This window comes from Ambystoma mexicanum, chromosome 7p (genome assembly GCF_040938575.1).
Source record: "Ambystoma mexicanum isolate Mex_15411 chromosome 7p, UKY_AmexF1_1, whole genome shotgun sequence".
Classification (NCBI taxonomy): domain Eukaryota; kingdom Metazoa; phylum Chordata; class Amphibia; order Caudata; family Ambystomatidae; genus Ambystoma; species Ambystoma mexicanum.
Genome location: NC_090939.1, coordinates 626,182,370 through 626,200,621, shown reverse-complemented (window position 1 = coordinate 626,200,621; position 18,252 = coordinate 626,182,370). Strand labels below are relative to the sequence as shown.

Here is an 18,252-nt window from a genome sequence, read left to right as displayed (position 1 = left end):
TTTGTGTCTATAAAAAGTCCCATGTTATGCAACCCATATCAATATTGTATAGTAGCCAATGCAATGATAATAATGCAAGCCACTCGAGGACCTGCTAACATCCGTGAGTGGTGATAATCCGCTAGTGAGTTCCTTTCTGTTGTCAAATTGGGAGAAACTTTTTATGATCATTGATCACTGAGCATGACCCAGACTCGGGTCACACCCGTTCACAGACTCCTCCCCCCACCCCCTAACCTTTGCAGTTATGAGGAGGAAATCAAGGCGTTGTTCGGCACAGGTTGTCAGAGCCAGGATTGCTGCTCTTTCCAGGATTAAACTTTGTGCAGCTTTGGCAGCTGTGAACCAAGCGGAATGCACACTCACCACTCTCACACATCTGAGTACAATCACACAAAATGTAAGCAGAAGCCACTTGGTGGATGGAATGGGTGTTATGGTGTGTCACCCCTCCTGGGAGCATGGTATCTCCCAGGGCTCGTGGTCATGGCAGGAACTAAATCTTGATGGTTATGTGTGGATTAGAGAGCTCTATATGCAGTCACAAAGTCTGATGTACACCCACTACCAAGACATGTGATAGCATACAAACTAGGCACAGTTTACCATTCAGCTGGAGGGACCAATCAATCCATACACCAGCATGAAGATCCTGCCCCAAGAAGCTTTTGGATGTATCCTGAAACCATCTTGTGGGCTGGCCAACTTCATCCAGGGTATCTTTGGCGCATAGTTCAACATTCTGAGATTCAGCTTTGAACTTTGCAGGTCGCCATTTTGTGTCCCAAGGCATCTACTCCGGCAGCCGCTGCCCTCCACCAGGAAGAGGGGCCTTGCTAGAGCAGAGTTTATGTCCATGTCACATGATTCACCTGCCGCTGCCCGATTGCAGCGTTCTTCGCTGCTACCAGCCTCAGTCGGGTCCTGGGGTCTGTTGATGTGGGACCTGCAGTGGTCATTCTCTAAAGGTGCCTGTGTAGTCCAGCTACGAGGTATCAGAAACCATCTGGTCAGAGCGGAGAACCGCCACCCAGCCGAACCTAAATCCGGAACCTGAGAACCTCCACTGCAAGAGGACCCTTGGACTCCGTGCAACAGAACCATTGCAAGTGGACCTGGGGAATATAGGATAGCCAGGGTGGTTTCTAGTTGAATTGGAGTAAGGGGAGGGGTTTGCATTTCTTTTTCAACCCTCGCCATAGGATTGTATGGGAGCAAAGACGTCACTTTACTTCTCCCTTGACTTTTCACAATCGGTGGACTTCTAGCCAAGGACCCTCCACCCCCACGATCTTTTGAACTTACCTTTGGTTTCATCATACTGGAGCATTTACTTACCTGATGGCTTTGCAAATACTTGTTTTGCACATCTTCCATCTCCCTGTAACAGGTACTCGCCTTAGTGGCACTAAGCCTGCTTACTTTTAGTAGGGAAGAACCTCTCAACTGATAGGGACCTCATTGCATTATGTAGGCTAACGATTCCATTGCTCTATCATTGCTTTTGAACTGATTCTTATTCACTTTACTTTCTACAGTTTCTTGTTTCATTGCTGAAATATTTCTAACTGTTTTAAAAGAAAAGTGTGGGTGACCTCTAGTTAGATCACCAACTATGGATGTAGATAAGTATATGGTTTTGCTTTAGTAATACTACTTACCTGTGATTGAATTAAACCAACGTTTGTAAAGGCATATTAAATAGAGTATTGTTACAAGTATTGGCTGCGTTGATTTGAGTGTTGTGTGTAACTGTACCACTACACCAACCACATTTCTCACGAATTACAGGTCTTACTGCTCTGCTATACTACATTGATCGAGTTTGGCTAGACCTTAATGTTAAATACCCTATTCAATAACTAAGGTGGCCTTTTAGAACCCTTCCCCAGGGCCAGTTCTGAAAATCCTGCTTTTTGTTTTTAAATGCCTTTATTGACCTTTAGAAAAACCAAACCAAGCACATAGAAATGAACAATCAACCTCCCTCCCCCACCCACTCTCCCCTTCCCAGCTCTCCTGCATGCTTGACAACACTTACATCTGTCTTTCCGGTACCCTTGTCCCGATCCAATTCCTCAAGTAGCATTATCCCACCCTTTCCTCTGTTGTAGCTTTCACAGTTGTCTCGCCCTTCCATCTTAAGGCGCCACATCATCCAGAGAAGCGTACCCCTGTCACGTTCCAATTCACTAGCCTCCTCACCCCTTCGTAGATGGTGTGTTATTAATTTCTCTGCTGCTACCCATCTCTGTGCGTCCTGTAACCACTGGCAGACTAAGGGCCCTCTCAGACTTTTCCATGAAATAGCCATTCAGTGCCTGGCTAGTACTAAAAAGAAGCAGACATTTTCTTTTTTCTGATTTTCCTCTTGTTCCCTGGTAAAACCCACAGCAGGCAAACCTTCAGCATCTAGCTAGTACTAACAAGAAGGCAGCCATTTTCTTTTTCTGGCTTTTACTCTTGCTCCCTGGTAAGACCCCCAGCAGGCACACCTTGAGAGAGCACTCAAACTGCCCCCCCCAATACTAAAGTATTTATCTTAGCAATCACCTAATTCCGGTATTCCTGCATTCTCTGGCACCCCCACACCATATGCCAGAATCCTGCCTAATCCTGACTGCACCTAGGACAGGTGTGAGAGATGTCCAGATTTATCATGTGTATATGTAGAGTCATGTAAACCCTATGTATGATGTTGATGATGTTGAATTGTACCAACTTAAAGCGAGCATTCCCAGATATTTTGTTTATCTGTTACACTGTCCAGTAGTGCCCTATAAAGCTCTGATATTGCATGCCTCCCAGTGCCTATGGCCAGTAATGTATGAAGGACTGGAGAGGTCGACTGTTCCTCCAGCAGGTATCCCATTTGGTCGCTAGGGTCTTCATCAGTCTTGCATAGTTCAAATACTGCGCCTGCATTAGCCCACATTTGGCCACCCATTCTGCATAGGGAAACAGATGTCCTTCCTTAAATAGATCTCCTACCGTGAGGCAGCCCATGTTAATACATCTACTGTACCCGATGTCCTTTATCACTGCTGCTGTCTTGGTATTTGCCCTTAAAGGTATGTCGGGACTGTATCCCTCCTCTACACATACTCTAGTTACTGTTCTTTTTCACACCTGTTGGACCACTTTAGTGAGACATGATGTAGCCAACCTTTCTATGTCCTTCCACAACAACTCCACACCTGTATAATCTCACAGGGGCTTCCCTAATAATAAATCAGTACCTGCGTCCTCAATATCCCATCTAGCTGCGTTTTGCAGTTGGGATGCCAAATAATGTAGTTCAAAGTCAGGGAGGGTTAATCCTTCCTCCTGATATCTTGTGTGCAATTTGCTTAGGGCCACCCTACGTCTGCCCCCCGCTCATAGGAACTCAGAGATTTTACTGTCCAGCATCTTGAAAAAAGGGGCTCATCCAGCTGGCCAACAACACAGAAGAAGGATTCAATGTCATCAAGGTGGAACTGAGAGCCCTGCGGCTGATGACCATGCAGAATCGCTACGTCCTGGACCTTTTAACAGCAATGGACGGCAGTGTTTGCCCAAAAAATAGGGAGTGCATGTTGCACGTTCGTACCTTCTGCCGATGCGGACAATGGAACTCTGTCACATGTGATGGCAGCAGTGCATAATCTCGGGGAAAGAATGGAGGAAGAAGGAGGAGTGCAGTCCAGCACATGGTTTGATAACCTTTTCGAGTGGGTGCCATCATGGCATGGGATGGGCGTGAAACTGCTGATACCTATCATCGTCTTTTTTCTGCTAATTATTTGTGTGTACCAATTGGGAATTAGGTGCTGTGCCAAATCCATTCCTAACAGTGCAATGATGATGGTGACAAAGGGGCAACAATGGAAAGGTGATTCAGGTGACACATGAGGCGCAGGTCCAAACAGGAGAAGAATCAGAACCAAAATATAGGATGACTGCTATATACAACACTGGTAACATTGTGGACCCTCTCTATTACACCACAATAAAAGCATCCCCTGAATTAGAATGGTACAATGAGGTATGGGTAGATCTGGCAGGGGATGGGGGCTGTATATACATGACCTGTACCCCAGATGAATATGCACGGAGGGGGGAAAGCCTTAGGTCAGTGTGTCGAGTCTGAATGCCAATAAAGGGAACTCCAGCCTGGGATGAAGCGGTGGCAGAAGAAAACAAACGAAAAGTTTGGAAGACTTAGACTATTCGTTACTTAAGTAACGAAAGGGGGGAATGTAAGGGAGGAAGGGTCTCCTAGGCCCCCCTTCATTCCTGATGATGCACACGTTATGCTCATTTCACGGGTAACAGCGCACCTCTGGCCAAGGTGTGAGGTAGCCATTCAATGATACATAACTGTGCACGGCCTATGAGCCGCAAGACTCCATTTTGTGTCAACCGCGGACTCCATTTTCTACTAGGCCGCACATACACACTGAACGCGAGCCTGCACCTCTCCCATTCCCTCTCTGCTCACAGTCAACCTGTCTCTCCCCACCTCCTCCCCTCTGCCGGCTCCACGGCTATCCTATTCCCACGAAAGCCTGGGCACAAACTGTTGCGAGCGAACATTGTATCTCTCTTCTTCAACTGAGATCACTGCCCTGTGTGTGACCGGGCCGGAGCCTGGTCTTGGAAAAAAACATCCGTCTCCACAAGCCTGCCTCTGCACTAGCAGACCACTCTCAGAGAAATATAGACCTCAAGCCCCCTAACTTTACATTTCTTTGATGTGACAGTTGTAAGACCCCTGCCCATGTGCCACCCCAGTTAAAGTCTGACATTGCATTAACATGCTCCCTCGTTATTGTGCGTATAGTTGCAGCGGCATGTGCATTGTGTTTACATTGGCGGTAGAGGTTGCAGACAGGTGCATAGTTCAGTCACAGCTGGATGTAATCTTGCATTGGGATATATGGCTACAATACTGTCGGCTGCGGCGCTGCAGTCAAATATGCATTGTTGCAGAGTATGTGTTGCTGTGGAGTATGCAGCCAGTTTACAGTCGAGTTCACATGTGCAGTAAGTTGCGTTGCCAGGTTGCATTGTCGTGTCAAGTTGTACTGATAGGTGCAGTGAGTTTACAGTGGGCTGTAAAGTTTAGGTGACGTGCAATCATCTTACTTCGGAGCCAGGATGGTGCAGTGAGGTGTAAAGTGGCATACATCTAGTCGATGGTGGGTTGCAACGTTGCAATGAGGTATACATACCAATACGTTGTGCAATTGGATGTATGTTACTGTGAGGCCATATATACTTCTTGTACTAACAAAAAGTAAAAAACTTGTGTTTGATTCAAGAGACACTTAACCCATGTATTCTGAAATACTGTGTTAGATAAGGCACCTGGACCCATGTATCTTCGCTTTCCCTGTGGCCCAGGTCAAAGGCTTATGTGATATATATATGCTATGTCTACGTTTTATGTATTGTACAAAATTTTGTATGATTAGAATTGATGAGATGAGCTAGATTAGAGAAAGAGCAAGACATATTACTGCACGGACACCGCCTGACCCTGCACCCCTCCCTGATGAGCCCAGCTGACCTGTGTGCTCCAAGAAGTTACAAGATCGGCGCTGACCAATCCCGGAGCAATGCATCTATGTAGTGTGTCCCTCTGCCCAATGAGCAACATTCACTGTATCCCCTATAACACATGTCATCAATGACGTGTTTTTGTAATATAACCTGAATTTTCTGTATCTTGGGCAGAGCGCGCTCGGAGTAGGAGAGTCCTCTGCGTGCCCCATTTTAACTTTATATAAAGGCTTGTCTTTTACCTCACTCACAATTGGTCCTGGTCTCATTCCCTACTTAGGTGTGTCCATTAGTGTCCTATTATTTGGTTATTTCATTGTATGAGTGGGGAATGCCAGCTTTCAACTTGTAAAATTTAAGCATGCTACTCCGGCCCTCATGTCCCTAAATTTGCTGCCCATTGTGGCACAAGTCAGAACCTGCATGGTTCACTGTGTCGTGAGTACAAGAAACCAATTTTGATAGCACATACATTCTGCCATTTCCAACCTTCCTACTCTCTACATTCAGAAAATTCTAATCTCATTCTACCAGCGATCAGAAAAATCAAGCCGGGAGCAACACCTTAAAATACTAATCAGCACAACTTTGGAATTCAATACCGTACAAGCTTTTCTGGTCACCTTGCTTTCACAAAATACCTTTAAAAAAAATCCTAATTATGCAATTCTGAATCCACGTTAAATATTACAGCCTGTCAGCCCCATCTCTGTCTGCTGTCAAGTCATTAGTGCCATGAGACCACATTGGTGGTGATAGTAGACTCTTTAAGGCCCCTTTAAAATAATGCTATTCTGTTATGTATTAAAATTTGATGTTTGCCTTCCTTTTCTTTTAAGAAAAAATACCTAATATTAAATATCCTTTTTTCAGCATTTCATTGTTATTGAATGCACTTGGTCTTTGTCTAAACATCGCAATTGTCTGTATTGATGTCATTGTTTTTAGTCAATTCATCACATAAAGCCTCTGGGATAACACTTTAAAGTTCCAGAACCTCATCCTCAGCATCTATATTCGAAAGCCCAGGTGAAATCAACCTAGTAGATAATACATGGGAGTGTATCAGGAACTATGGTGGTGCAAGATACCACTGCATCCAATGCAGCATGTAACTTAAGCATATTCAGGCATGATAAGGGTGTCAGAAACAAATGACTTTATTGGGCCCCTTGGAAATAGGAAGAGGACACTGGTGAGGCCCACATTAGTGAATGGCTGTTTTACAGTTAGAAGTAGGAAGACGTTCTGGTAAGCCAAATTTAACCTTTGGGATTTATAGGGGGGAGATGTGAGAGCTGTGTGAGGTGTGAGTGTGTTCTTGTATTCCTTCCCACAGATTGCTCTATTCGGGGCAAATAAGCTATTCCATTTCAAGATGGAGGAAACTAATGTTGAAGATGATTGGTAGATGGCCACCCAAGCAGTCTATATGGAACCCTCTAAAGCATTCTATAACTGCCTTTCAGTTATATCTGCCAACCAAGCAGGTCCCGACACTCTGGGCTCTCCAGGGGGGCCTGAAATCCAATTTGACTAATTCTCATGGGAGACTATGTAATAACTATTGTTGGGAGATAAAAACGTAGAAGAGAAGGTTTTCCTATGCACATGTGGTTCATGTCTGCGCAGCAAGAAATATGTATCAGCGTAGGCGTTACAGAACTACAGAAGCGAATATTTGACTCTGAAAGAAATAGTGGAATTTTGGACAGGTTAATGCAAGCTAGCACAGATCTCAAGTCTAGCATGAGCAGCGCCATATCACCCTTTAGCTTGGCAACTTTTCTGCATGTTCATAAGTGCTCATGGCTTCCCTTCTGCGGTTGCATGAACTTCGATCAATGGTCACAAAAACTCTACATGGCGCATGCAGGAATCCTCTGTCACATTTCTGTCTGTGGTGAGGGAGCGTGTCATGATCTCCTTTGGGATGGCACACTATGTATAGAGATGGCCCCACCTCAGTTCAGAAAAGACTCTTTAAAATCTAAGGGTTTGTGCCGTTTAAGCAGTTCAACTGCAAGACCGCTCAGGAAATAAAGACAATCTTCAGTCACCATAGAGTTCAGATGAGCAGCCAGAAAGAAAACGGAAAAGGCCATTCAGTCATTTAAAAAAATACATAAGAATGTAAACTATAAGAGTGTGTGATTAGTAAGAAGCCTTCCAAAATAAGCAAGGAGGGCATTTCCACATAGTTGAAAAGCACAGAAACTCAACATTTAGGGACTACTGAGAGAAAAAGGAGCCAGGACCTGCTTAAGCAGAATTTAGCACAGAAGACAATTTCTTAGCTCTCAGCAGAGGTGATCTGGCACGGGGCGAATAGAGGGGAGGGAGAGGTGTCAACAAATTAAAAGAGAATGAATTGCTGACCCTAATGACTAGCAAATCTGTTTGTGTTTCTGATAGATCTACAGAAGACCACAAGAGATTGTGACGTGACAAGACCAGTTCCCTGTACCCAGAACCCTGGCCTTGTCAAGAAGGAGAGAGTGCCCCTTTCATATGGGGGTGGGAGGATTAAGGAGTAATCCAGAGCCAATCCTAATTCTGAGAGCAGGATTAGTGGAAATTACCCCTATTCCAGTCACCCCCTATTATGTCACTATGTATTTGTGCATTTGCAGAGCATTGGAAACTTGACTGTCTTTTATTCACTGCAGGGGCTGCAGGCCTGAGCAAAGGGACCAAAGGGCCTAGCAGCGACAGGAGAGTAGAACAAGAAGGGAGGTCAGGCCATGCAAGTACTCTAGCACCTCCTGTTGCGAGGAACCTCGTCAGAGAGAGAGAGAGAGAGAGAGAGAGAGAGAGAGAGAGAGAGAGAAAGAGAGAGAGAGAGAGAGAGAGAGAGAGCCACCAGATGAAGCTCCAGCAGCATGCGGCCAGCAGAGGAGCCACACAGCGCCACCAGGGAACACAGAAGCATGCACCCAGGATCTTGTAGACCCCTCGACCACCAGGGACCTAACGGATAACTACCCCAACCCTCCCCAGATGCATTTAGCTGTGGTTCCAGCAGATAGGGGTCTGGAATCATGAACCTGAGCCCTCCTGGACAGCACCAAAAATATGTGGTGGGGCTGCGTGGAGAACATTGGGTGGGGCTTAGTCTCCTTTTAATGACTCACTCTGCCGTGCACATATACACAATGGGATGGGAATACAGAGCAGGATTGGCCAGGGGAAGTTAGCCAATCCTGGGAAAGATAGGGTCATATAAGCATGGAACAGGAACCGTGAAGTGTGGGTATTTCAAGTGAGGTCAGAGGAGAAGGATGGCAAAGAGACCAGCAGGAGGAAGGAGGGAGCAATGGCTTGTGTTAGAGATTCAAGGAGCAGGTGAGGTATTGATTTAAGAGTGCAAGTGGTTCAGCAGTGAGAGTGTGCGTGTTTGTATGGTGAGTGAGTAGAGAGGTTAGTGTAAGGAGTGAATGTGAAATTGATTGGTACAGAGTGAAAGGAGGGTGTTTGAGTAGTGGTGGAAGTAGAGTAGTAGTGAGAGGTGGAGAATAATTTTAGGAGGTAAAGAATAGTAGTGGGAGGCGAGTAGTAGGAGGAGGAGAATAGTAGTGGGAGGAGGGGGTAGTAGTGTGGTGTGGGGAGCAGAGTAGAGATGAGGGCTAGTGGAGTGCAGTGAGAAGAAAAGTAGCATCAAGGGGTGGAGGTAAGATCAGGGGATTAAAAGACTGTAGGGATGTCATGAAGGAGAGATGAGTGAGCGGGAAGTAGAAAGCCTACAGAGGGAGAGGTGAGTTTGGATGCGCAAGGACAGTGGGAGTCCAACAAGAGTATGCGGAGGGCACTATCCACATTCCCATTAGAACACTACCAATGGATACAGTACGGACAGTTCGGCAGTTCATGATTCACAAGGGGGATTAGTCTGCCAGCATCTTTCACCATCTGCAGAATAAGAAGTCCGCAGATAGACAGTAGGGGGTCAACATGCACCAACACTAACCAGGTGCTATGGACACCTGTGTTAGGGACGAGGGTCAAACTGAGATTAGAGGAGGCCAGCCCTAGGTCCCACAAATAAAAAAATAAAAAACCTTGATCCATGTCCAATTACTGATGTATAAGCCATCTGTGACAATATTTAGACGTCAGGAGCCTGGCTTTGTTATTTTGTTTGATTCCCCTTTCCCCCAGTGGTTTCCTGGGTGCAACTGGTATCTGAATGGTTGTAAGCTAGATAGTCACAGGGGTTTGCAGGTTTTGACTAATCATGCATGAATCAGTTTCTGAACCTGAGTCAACGCCCCCTGGCTTATGAAGCGCAACCATTTGTTTGGTGCTAGACTTTCAGAGTACCTGGAAATGGCTCTGGTACTAGGGCAATTCAGCAGTTTGCACCATGCTTGTAAGCTCTGTCCGCTGGGCACATTTGTGCAATTTGTGATAGGTTTTAGACATTAAAGATACCTGAGAGACAACTAGGGACTGATGACAAATCAGGAAAACACAGACAAAAACAAATGCTCCTATTGGCTCGGCAAACCCAGGATATGGTTTTGTACTTGATTATCTGTCTGATAGGTACAGGTAAACATGGATCAGCTAACCTTTTACCTTAAATGCCTTCATAAACCATACAGACTAGTTACATTGCTACTGTTGTGCAAGATATACATTGGAAAATGTAAATTAAATTGCAAAACATATTTTAATGATATTTAATATGTTTGCATGCTCCACTGACATATGCATTATGAGCAGACAATCTATTACTAAAGGAGCCTGTTCGCCTCATAACAGCACGCATTAATTAGGCAATACATGGTTTCTTTTCACTTCCTTTCACAGAGTTGCTCCTGAAGAAAAAGGTCTACCCCAAAACATGACATAAACGTTAGCTTTTCAAAATATTGTATGTGGTGCATGCATCTGAGTAGTCAAGGGTGAATTCCTGAGGTCAGAGGACACAAATAACAATGAAGAGCTCTACAGCGCATATTGGTCGTGCACGATCCATTGAACCACTGTGAAAGCCTATGGGCACCTAATATTAAAAAACTTACATAACTAGACCAATTATTTTGTAAATCGGGCCATCAACTAGGTTGCATTAGAAAACCGACCATCTGTGTTTTGGTATGTGTACTTGAGGTCTGGCATCTCTGTGCTGGAGACCTATAGATGCTTCTATTGCCTGGGTTCAGTGGTGACTAATATCGATAACCAGGAAGGCCAGTGAGAAACAGCATAGATGTTTTTCAGGCCAGGGTAATCCCGGGTGGTTCCCTATGTTGCATAGATGTAGATCCTGTGATTGAAGTGGGGGCTGTGTCTAGCATATGCAATTCACATGTATTGTGTGGGAATTCCCAGGGGAAGGTTCCTTGGAGCGATTAAAGGACGCAACATACTCAGGTTAAACTCTTAGGTCTCAATCTTAGCTTGAATTTCTTCTGCATCATGCATAATACTCCTAGCAGCAGTATGATACTCAATTCATAATAATTTTAGGCACTTCAATGTGTATGCTTTAGACTAGTAGATGTATGTGTGTCTACATGCAGACACTGGAAAAAAATGAGAAAAAAGATCTCAAAGTAGCCCAATTTGAATAAGAATATATAAAGGACATTCTGGTTGAGAAATCTAAGAGGGTAACCTTTTTGGAGAGCTGCCAATTAGGAGCATCTTGAGATCCTTTTTTGAAAACCTCAAGCAGGGCCGTTTCTAATGCTCCACTTGGTGGAAGGTCCGCACAAGACCCCTGTGTATGACAGAGTCCTTACAATGATCTACAGCATCTCATTGCTCAATGCATCCACCATTCTGGGAGTAAAATTACCCGATTGTAAAGGATGTTGGTCTTGTCCCTCTCTCCTGTCAGGACCTTGACGTTGGCCTGAATTTCAGACATGTGGCGCTCATACTTCTGAAGCAGAGCCTGAAGTTCATCACGTTCCCTGAGGACTTTTGTGAAGTCAAAATCCAAGTTTGCTATCTGAAATTAAAAATCACACACTGTATAAGCAATCAAACACAATATAAGCAAAATTATTGATCTGGTCAATAACAGTCACTAGTACAGATAACATGTTTATGTGTTCAACTTATCATGACAGCAAATACAGATGTTGTACAGCAAATAATATAAGAATAAAATCAGGATAGGTCACAACAGTTAAATTCCTCTAGATCGTTGTGAAGTGGCGATATCAAGCTGCCATAAAGTCATGTATCTCACCATCTGTCCCATATTTTATGGTAGTTGATTTATGTTTTGCATTCTTTTCTATCCCTATACAACCAGATAGCTTTGCCTTTACGCACTCTGGGCTCCAGTGTACGTGGTGTGCCGCCTCTCACAGGGCAGGCACCAAATATTGAAGAATGTCCTTCCAGAGAGTATTCAGTTCTAGCACAATATGTGGACTATCTATTAATAGCATTGCCTTCCAACAAGGAATTTAACCAGGACAAGAGAGGCAAAAAGCACCCAAACAGAAATGATACTTGTGCAAGTAAAAGCTCCATTATTATGTGATATATAAGCAGGAAGTAGGACTATTGCATACTCCTGAAGGGAGGCCATTCGGAAATTGCCCCAATCAACCACAATTAGTCAAATAAGATGCTTTTTGGGGGGAAACAGGGAAGTGCAGTGAGTGGATTCCAGGATACGCTATGATTTATTTACATAAACCCCCAACCACTACAGTGATCAGAGTAATCAGAGGAAACCTTTGTGGAAATAAAGCAAACCTTAGCCAGTGCACCTGCACGTTGATTGTCGTATTATCAAAAGCATTTTATTTGTATTGTGCAAGTGAGAGGGATACACTCCAGCAGCATACCCGCAAAAGCATGCGATTAACAACGACCCATTTCATGCTACAAAGACAAGTAAAGTCTATTGTTCTAATTTATTGCACACTTGATAAATTAGCAGAAATACAAGAATGTACTCAAGATATCAAGAAAAATACATGAAGCAAAGCATGATGTTAACCTCGCAGCAATAAGCTCTGCCAATCATGAGAAGGCCATTTAGAGGCTCCCAAAGTGCTTTTTACAAATATTTTGCATCCATGCTCCTCAATCAGGTGCATATTGGGAAAGAGGATGGCGACCCAGCTACAGAAAGAGCGGTGTGCCCAGGTTTTTCAGAAGTGGCAGGGCAGTATGCCACCAGTGTTTAATCCGGCAACAACAGAATGTAGACAAACACGTAAATGTGGAGTGGGAAGCACAACCTGTCCCATGGACTCCCTTTGCTCAATTACAGTGCGATTTCATTCAGCTGCTGAGGTAGCAAGATTAGCGTATCCAAACCACAAAGCCGATACACAGAGTTTGCTAAGCCCTCTGATACACAACTTTATCCCTGTTTCGTTGTGCCCGTGCATATTAACATTGATCGAGGACCACACTTCATGGGGAAATTGATAAAGGAGCTTTGTAAGGTATGAAATATACAGCCAAAGCATAATTTCGACATATTACCCACACTCATGGGAAAGACAAAATGGAATCCCGAAAATAAGATGTGAAAGATATGCATAGAAACTGGTTTGTAGTGGCCAGGTGCACTGCCACTTGCTTAGACGAGCTTACGAGGAACTGCAAATCAGGTTACAGAGTTAACCTGTATGCAATTCTCACTGGTAGGAAGATGTGTTTACCAGAGGTTCTCCCATTGTCTCTCAGCTGAGATAGTGTCCACTTGATGGATAAGGCTGCATTACAACATTGCCAAGAACTGGTCAAAGTTGTAACATTTATTCATCATCAAGTATGTGCTCCAGAAAGAGCTACAATCATCCTTCCCAACCCAGAAGCAGGGTTTATGTGAAAACCTGCCAGAAGAAGGATTACAGTCAGCAAGGTGGTCAGGCTATTTGTAGTTTTGGTAGTTAGAGAAAAGGAGACCACTACAAGCTTCTGTTGACAAACAATGGTGCTGATCAATGCACTGTCTGAGAATCATGTTGTCAACAGCTATTTAGTAGAGCTGATGCTTTCCTACTGCATTGGGGCTCAGGAGAGAGGCACTTTGCAAAGCACTTTCTTTCAGCAAAAAATTACAGCAGAAATGAGAAACTGGCTTTTGTGGAAGAAAAGAAGGATAGTAGTTTGGCAGGGAGGGAAATGCAGAACGTCATCTTGAGAATGTGGCGTGGCATAGTATGTGAGTTTTATTCATAGTGCAACTGAGTGCATTGTGATGAATCCTGTGGAGTCATCACGGATTTCCTGACAAAGATCTTCTCTTATGTGGCCAGGGGACGGTAGTCACTACCTGATCCTGACCTTGGCGCTGGTATTTTGAGGGAGGATCACATGGGAGGAGATGGCTATCGGGGAAAGTGGTGATACCATCAGGAGAGATACAGTATTCTCCACTTTCCAGAGAGAAAGACCTTATAATATTTATATATATATATATATATATATATATATATATATATATATATATATATATATATATATATATATATATATATAGGGTTGCATTCGCTGGAGCTGCAGGAGCAGCATCCACATCACCTTCACCCTCCTTGGGTGTTAAGGTAGCTCTGGGGTAATTACCACCAGCACCCTGAGCTTTATTTGCGGATGCGCTAAACCCGTGATCAACTGGCAGCTAAATTTGTCTTTGTGCACCTGCATCAAGAAAATTGCAACATCCCCGAAAAAGTGTCTGAATCGCGCACTTTCGCCGAATCCAGCACCATCCGCCATTAATAACCATGAGGTTCGTCTACTCCATCATGGCCGCCCTCGAAATCTGACCAGCAGCACCCTGAGCCCCTTAGATAGATGCAACCGGATTGGCTGTGTTCGCTTTTACCTAAGCCAATCATATTCCGCCGGCAGGCGAATGCCGGCCCGCGAAAGAATGCAGGAGAAAAAAGGCTCCTGTCCCGAGCCCCTCGGAGCCGATAGGAATGAAGGAACATATTGTACTGATCTCTACACTGCATTTCTTGCCTAAGCGTGAGTAAGATAACACAACTGCATTATATATTCCCATTATATTGCTATGTTTCCAATACTCAGTGTTTGCTGAGCCCTCTGCTCCCCACAGCAGTGTGTAAATACTGTCCCAATCTTTCTCGGAGGCTCACGCCGTTCTGTGCCCACTGTGCTCGTATACTGATTCTCTGCGTACGCGCCGCAACGGCACATCTACTGACCTCCTAAAACAACTACATACTCTGGCTAAGGGCACTGCCTCAACAGCTAAATCACTTGTCCCTCTGAAGGCAGAGACCTTATCCTTGCCGATGCATTGGTATCTTTAACAGCTGTACATATATCTGCTTTCCCAATGTGCGCCCCTTGGCTCCATTACTAATTGACCTTCTGAGCCACAAACAAGCTCCTCTGTGCACCGCCACTGCACCTACACCAAATGTCCTCCCAATTGTGCCGTATAACATTGACCACAAGCTGCTCCACCGTGTGCCCTCTTGACTCATGGTTAATTTAGAGCGGCACCACCCTCGATTTTCTCTCCTGCATTGTGTTACTAGCCGAACGTCCCACACTGCATTGTGTCCATAATTGGATTTATTCACTAATTCGCACTGTTTACTGTGTTACTACTGTGTGCCAAAAGCCCAATGCGCACCTAAAACAATACTCTCTAGCGCTCACGTGTCTAGCAAGTTCCAAACTCCTGCATTATCAGTCCATTTCATTGCCAGCCGTATTTCTGGGTGTGCAGTGAAAAAGTCGAAAACATTATGTCAAAAGTCATAATGTCAACAAAAAAAATGTAGAATTTTTTTTTCTCTCATTTTTTATTTACATGTTTTTTTTTGGGTTCCGCAAGTAAAGAAAAGGGATTTAAAAAAAAAATACACAAAGGGGGGGAACCCCCCCATTTCAAACAAAATAACAAACAAAAATAGACATTTGAAAAAAAAAATGTAGACTTTTTTTTCTTCCACATTATGACTTTCGACATAATGTAATTCGAAACCGTATTTCTGCACTGTTAGCCTATTTGTTATTGCCAGCCGTGTTTCTGCACTGTTAGCCCATTTGTTATTGACACCCGTCTTTCTGCACTGTTAGCCAATTTGTTATTGCCAGCCGTGTTTCTGCACTGCTAGCCCATTTCATTGCCAGCCTTGCCATTCTTGAAAGTGACTCTAGTATTACTACTAAGCCTATTCTAAATATGACCCCGTCCACGCTTTTTAAGCTATCCCTCAGTTTATCAGCACGTGGCCCCAATGGCCCTACTACCTATCGGTGTCCTGCAACCATTCTAGACATTTCCTGCCTTACTTGGAAAATCGATTCCAGGCACTGTATTCTCTGTTGAACTGTTACCCACTTGTGACTCGCCATTGCCCACTATCATGGTGCCCAAGAGCTCACCTCGCATTCACAGCATAGTCTTACACTCCCGCACTCTCCCTGCCACCCTCTGCCCAGCCAGCCTAACAGCCCTCCTCATAGTCCTCACAGCAATGGCCTCCAGGCCTCACCACTTACACCCAGCACACCTCTCTCAGCACCCGGCACTAAATGCACATGCCACGGCACCAGACTATAACATCACTCAGTCTCAGCCTCCTAGCCTAGCTATCAGGCTCCACAATCTCAGAAATCGATCACTGTCGAGGTACTTACTATGCTCATCCACACCTCTCACGACCAGAAATACCAGACTAGGCACCTGCATTGCACCACTATCTCCCCACCACCTCAACACTACCTTGCACTAAGCCCATCACTACCACACACCACAACAAGCACACCTCACCGCATACTAGTATAAACAAAAATATCAAAGGCACACAATACCCAACTCTCACTGTGCACTACTGAACATACGCTCCCTACCTGCACATGCCTTAGAGATAAATGATCTACTATCCACACAGAATCTGGATCTTCTATGCATCATCGAAACCTGGCTCAATGATGCCTCCTGCACAGCCATAGCACTAGCCCTACCCCCAGGCTACACCATCCTTAGGCAATATAGACCTGATAAGATTGGAGGGGGAGTCGCCCTCATCCACAAAGACTCACTGTCCGTTAGACCATTAGACCATAGTACTTGTGGTGGAAATGCCGATATCCTATCAGCCAAGCTTAAGCTCTCCCCCAATAATCTAATCAATATCCACATCCTATATAGACCTCCCGGACTCCCTGCAGACTTCCAAGAGCACCTATCCCACCGGCTCAGTAATAACATTAAAAAATCCTCCAAAATCCTCCTATTAGGAGATCTAAACTTAGGCTTCCATGATCCTAAGGATAAACCCTGAAATCTTAGCAAAAGAACTCGCAGACCTAGGATTCTCCCAAAAAGTCCTCACCCCACTCACTCCAAAGGCCGCACCCTTGACTGGGTCATGGATCACAACTGTGCATCCAACATTACCTCAAACACTGCCTTTCCACGGACGAACCACAGGTGCATTGAATTCCTTATCCCCACCAACCCTAGACCCAAGACTCTCACACACGCACCACCTGCCATGACAAGAAGCTCTAAAAAAACTCAACGCAGACAACTTGTGACCCTACCTCAAAAACCCTTCCCTAGCACCACCTTTCTCTCAGGACCCTAATATATTATCAGCTACCTTCAATGATACTCTCACCAATGCCATAAATTCTATAGCCCCACTTGAAAGTAAAAAAGAAAAAAAAAGATTTCACTGCAACTCCTGGTTCTCAGAGGAACTTCAAACCCTCCGAGCACAAAAGCATCAGTCACAAAAAAATGGGCAAAATGATCCTTGTGACCTAAATAAGAGCCTGTTCAAACAGATAGCCCTCCAATATAAAAAAAAAGCCATCTTAGCAGCAAAATCCAACTCCTTCAACAATAGGATATCAAAGGTCAACTCCCAGGCTAAAGAATTATTCTCAATCTTTAATGAACTAGTCACCCCCCCGGCTACTACAGACGAGATAACTAAAGACAAAGCCTGGTGTGCGAGCATTCAATCTGCTATGCTCAACAAAATAAAACTCCTCCAGAATAAAATCCAAAACCACTGCATAGCCCTCCCAAACCAAAAAGCCAACCGCCCTACACAAGACAAGTGTAGCATTTTCAATTACGCTCAATTTACCTTCAGAGACATCACTGAACCAGAGGCCCTTAATCCCATCAAAAACCTGAAACCATCTCTCTGCAAAGCAGACATCTGCCCTCCCAAATTCATCAAGGAATGCGCTAGCACCCCTGATTACTGCCTTCATTAATGCATCATTCCAAAAAGGAACTGTCCCAAACAATCTCAAGGAAGCCTGGGTTCGGCCACTTCTAAAAAAGGCCACACTTGACCCAGCACAACTCAACAACTACAGACCGATAAAGACAGTCCCATTCCTCTTTAAAATCCTGGACAAAGCAGCTCACAACCAGATCCAATCATACATAGAAGCTAATTCCATACTAGGCAAAACACAATCTGGTTTCCGTGTCGGGCATGGAACAGAATCCGCCTTATTAGATCTAAAAAATCTATAGATAAAGGCAAACCTGCCCTGCTCCTCCTGCTCGACCTATCAGCAGCTTTTGACCTGGTTGATCATCAGACGCTCACCACCCACCTCACTCATGCAGCCCATTTCTCTAAACAAGCAGCATCCTGGATCACATCCTTCCTAGAAGGAAGAGCCATGAAGGTCTACTCCGACTCAGCTAACGCGGATCCTACCACCATAAACTGCGGTGTCCCCCAAGGATCATGTACAGCCCCC

At 44.6% G+C, this 18,252-nt stretch overlaps 1 protein-coding gene across 7 annotated transcripts in view; it reads right to left on the bottom strand.

The window, feature by feature from the left end:
* TSGA10 (testis specific 10) overlaps positions 1-18,252 on the bottom strand; it is a 539,078-nt gene that overhangs the window by 266,055 nt on the left and 254,771 nt on the right. For all 7 annotated transcript variants that reach the window (XM_069636638.1, XM_069636640.1, XM_069636642.1 and 4 more), the window contains exon 6: positions 11,354-11,509. In XM_069636638.1, the coding sequence (XP_069492739.1) occupies positions 11,354-11,509 (156 nt within the window). The remainder of the gene's footprint in view (positions 1-11,353; positions 11,510-18,252) is intronic.